We start from the raw sequence: 1,439 nt of genomic DNA on the forward strand, positions 1-1,439 counted from the left end.
TGGGGGTTCCAGTCGGAGTCGAAGATGATGCAGGTGTCGGCGGCGGTGAGGTTGATCCCGAGTCCGCCCGCCCGCGTGCACAGCAAGAAGACGAAGCGGTCCGAGTCCGGTTTGCTGAAGCGGTCGATGGCGGCTTGGCGCAGGTTGCCCCGCACGCGCCCGTCGATCCGCTCGTACAGGTACCTGCGGAAATCCCAAAAACGGGTTGGGTTTGGGGGGTGTTCCGACCCCAAAAAGCTCTTTGGGGAAACGTCGGGTGGGATTCGGCCCTAAAAAGCTGTTTGGGAGGACAGTGGTTGGGACTGCAGTGCCCCAAAAGACAACACATGGGGTCCCATCAACCCCGAAACTCAATGTATGGGGTCCCGCCGACCCCAAAGCCCAACAGATGGGGCCCCGCCGACCCCAAAGCCCAACGGATGCGATCCCGCTGACCCCAAAGCCCAACAGATGCGGTCCCACCAACCCCAAATCCCAACAGATGCGATCCCACCACCCCAAATCCCAACAGATGCGGTCCCGCCGACCCCAAAAACCCACTACACAGAGTCCTAAGAACCCCAAAACTCAACACACGGCCTCGCAGACCTCTTCTGGATGAGGTAATCCTCCAGGATGTCGAGGCAGCGCACCATCTGGGAGAAGACGAGCACCTTGTGGCCTCCGGCCTTGAGTTTGGGCAGCAGCTTGTCGAGGAGCACCAGCTTCCCGGCCGAGCGCACCATGGCCTGCAGGTGGAAGTCGTGGGGCACGTGGTGGTGGCAGGAATCCCGGAATTCCGCCAGGATCTTCTCCTCGGCACCTATGTGGGACGGGGAGAAAGGTTTAGGGGTATCCGAGAGCGTTCAGTGTTTCGGAAATACCGTAAAAATAAGAGTTCGGGGCACCCAAATGGAATTAACGGGGTTGGAGAAGGTTCTCCACCATCTTCCCAGAGCTATTGGGTGATTATGGAGATGGAAAACCCCAAATCCCGCAGAACCCCAAATCTTAATGAATGGAAGTGGAAATCCCATGAGATTTAGCGCATCAAAACCGAACTACAGGGTCAGAAAACCAACAAAACCCCATAAAAATTGGACCAGTGGTCTTGGAGAACCTTCCCCTCCATATTCCCAAAGCCACCGGGCGATGATGGAGATGGAAAACCCCAAATCCCGCAGATCCCCAAATCCTTATGAATAGAAGTGGAAATCCCATGAGATTTAGGGCATCAATACCCAACTATGGGGTCAGAACACAAAAGAAACCCCATAAAAATTGGACCAGTGGTCTTGGAGAACCTTCTCCTCCATCTTCCCAAAGCCACAGGGCGATGATGGAGATGGAAAACCCCAAATCCCGCAGATCCCCAAATCTTAATGAATGGAAGTGGAAATCCCATGAGATTTAGGGCATCAAAACCCAACTACGGGGTCAGAAAACCAACGAAACCCCAT

The 1,439-nt window shown here is 55.0% G+C and overlaps 1 protein-coding gene across 1 annotated transcript in view; it reads right to left on the bottom strand.

Annotated features, from left to right (window-relative positions):
* Positions 1–1,439, bottom strand: part of LOC110391640 (chromodomain-helicase-DNA-binding protein 3-like) — a gene marked incomplete at its 3' end in the record, with an annotated part of 19,972 nt that continues 18,533 nt past the window's right edge. Inside the window, 2 exon segments of the mRNA XM_021383593.1 lie at positions 1–183; positions 589–802. Coding sequence (XP_021239268.1) covers positions 1–183; positions 589–802 — 397 coding nt within the window.

The sequence above is a fragment of the Numida meleagris genome, unplaced genomic scaffold, assembly GCF_002078875.1.
Source record: "Numida meleagris isolate 19003 breed g44 Domestic line unplaced genomic scaffold, NumMel1.0 unplaced_Scaffold426, whole genome shotgun sequence".
Taxonomy (NCBI): Eukaryota; Metazoa; Chordata; class Aves; order Galliformes; family Numididae; genus Numida; species Numida meleagris.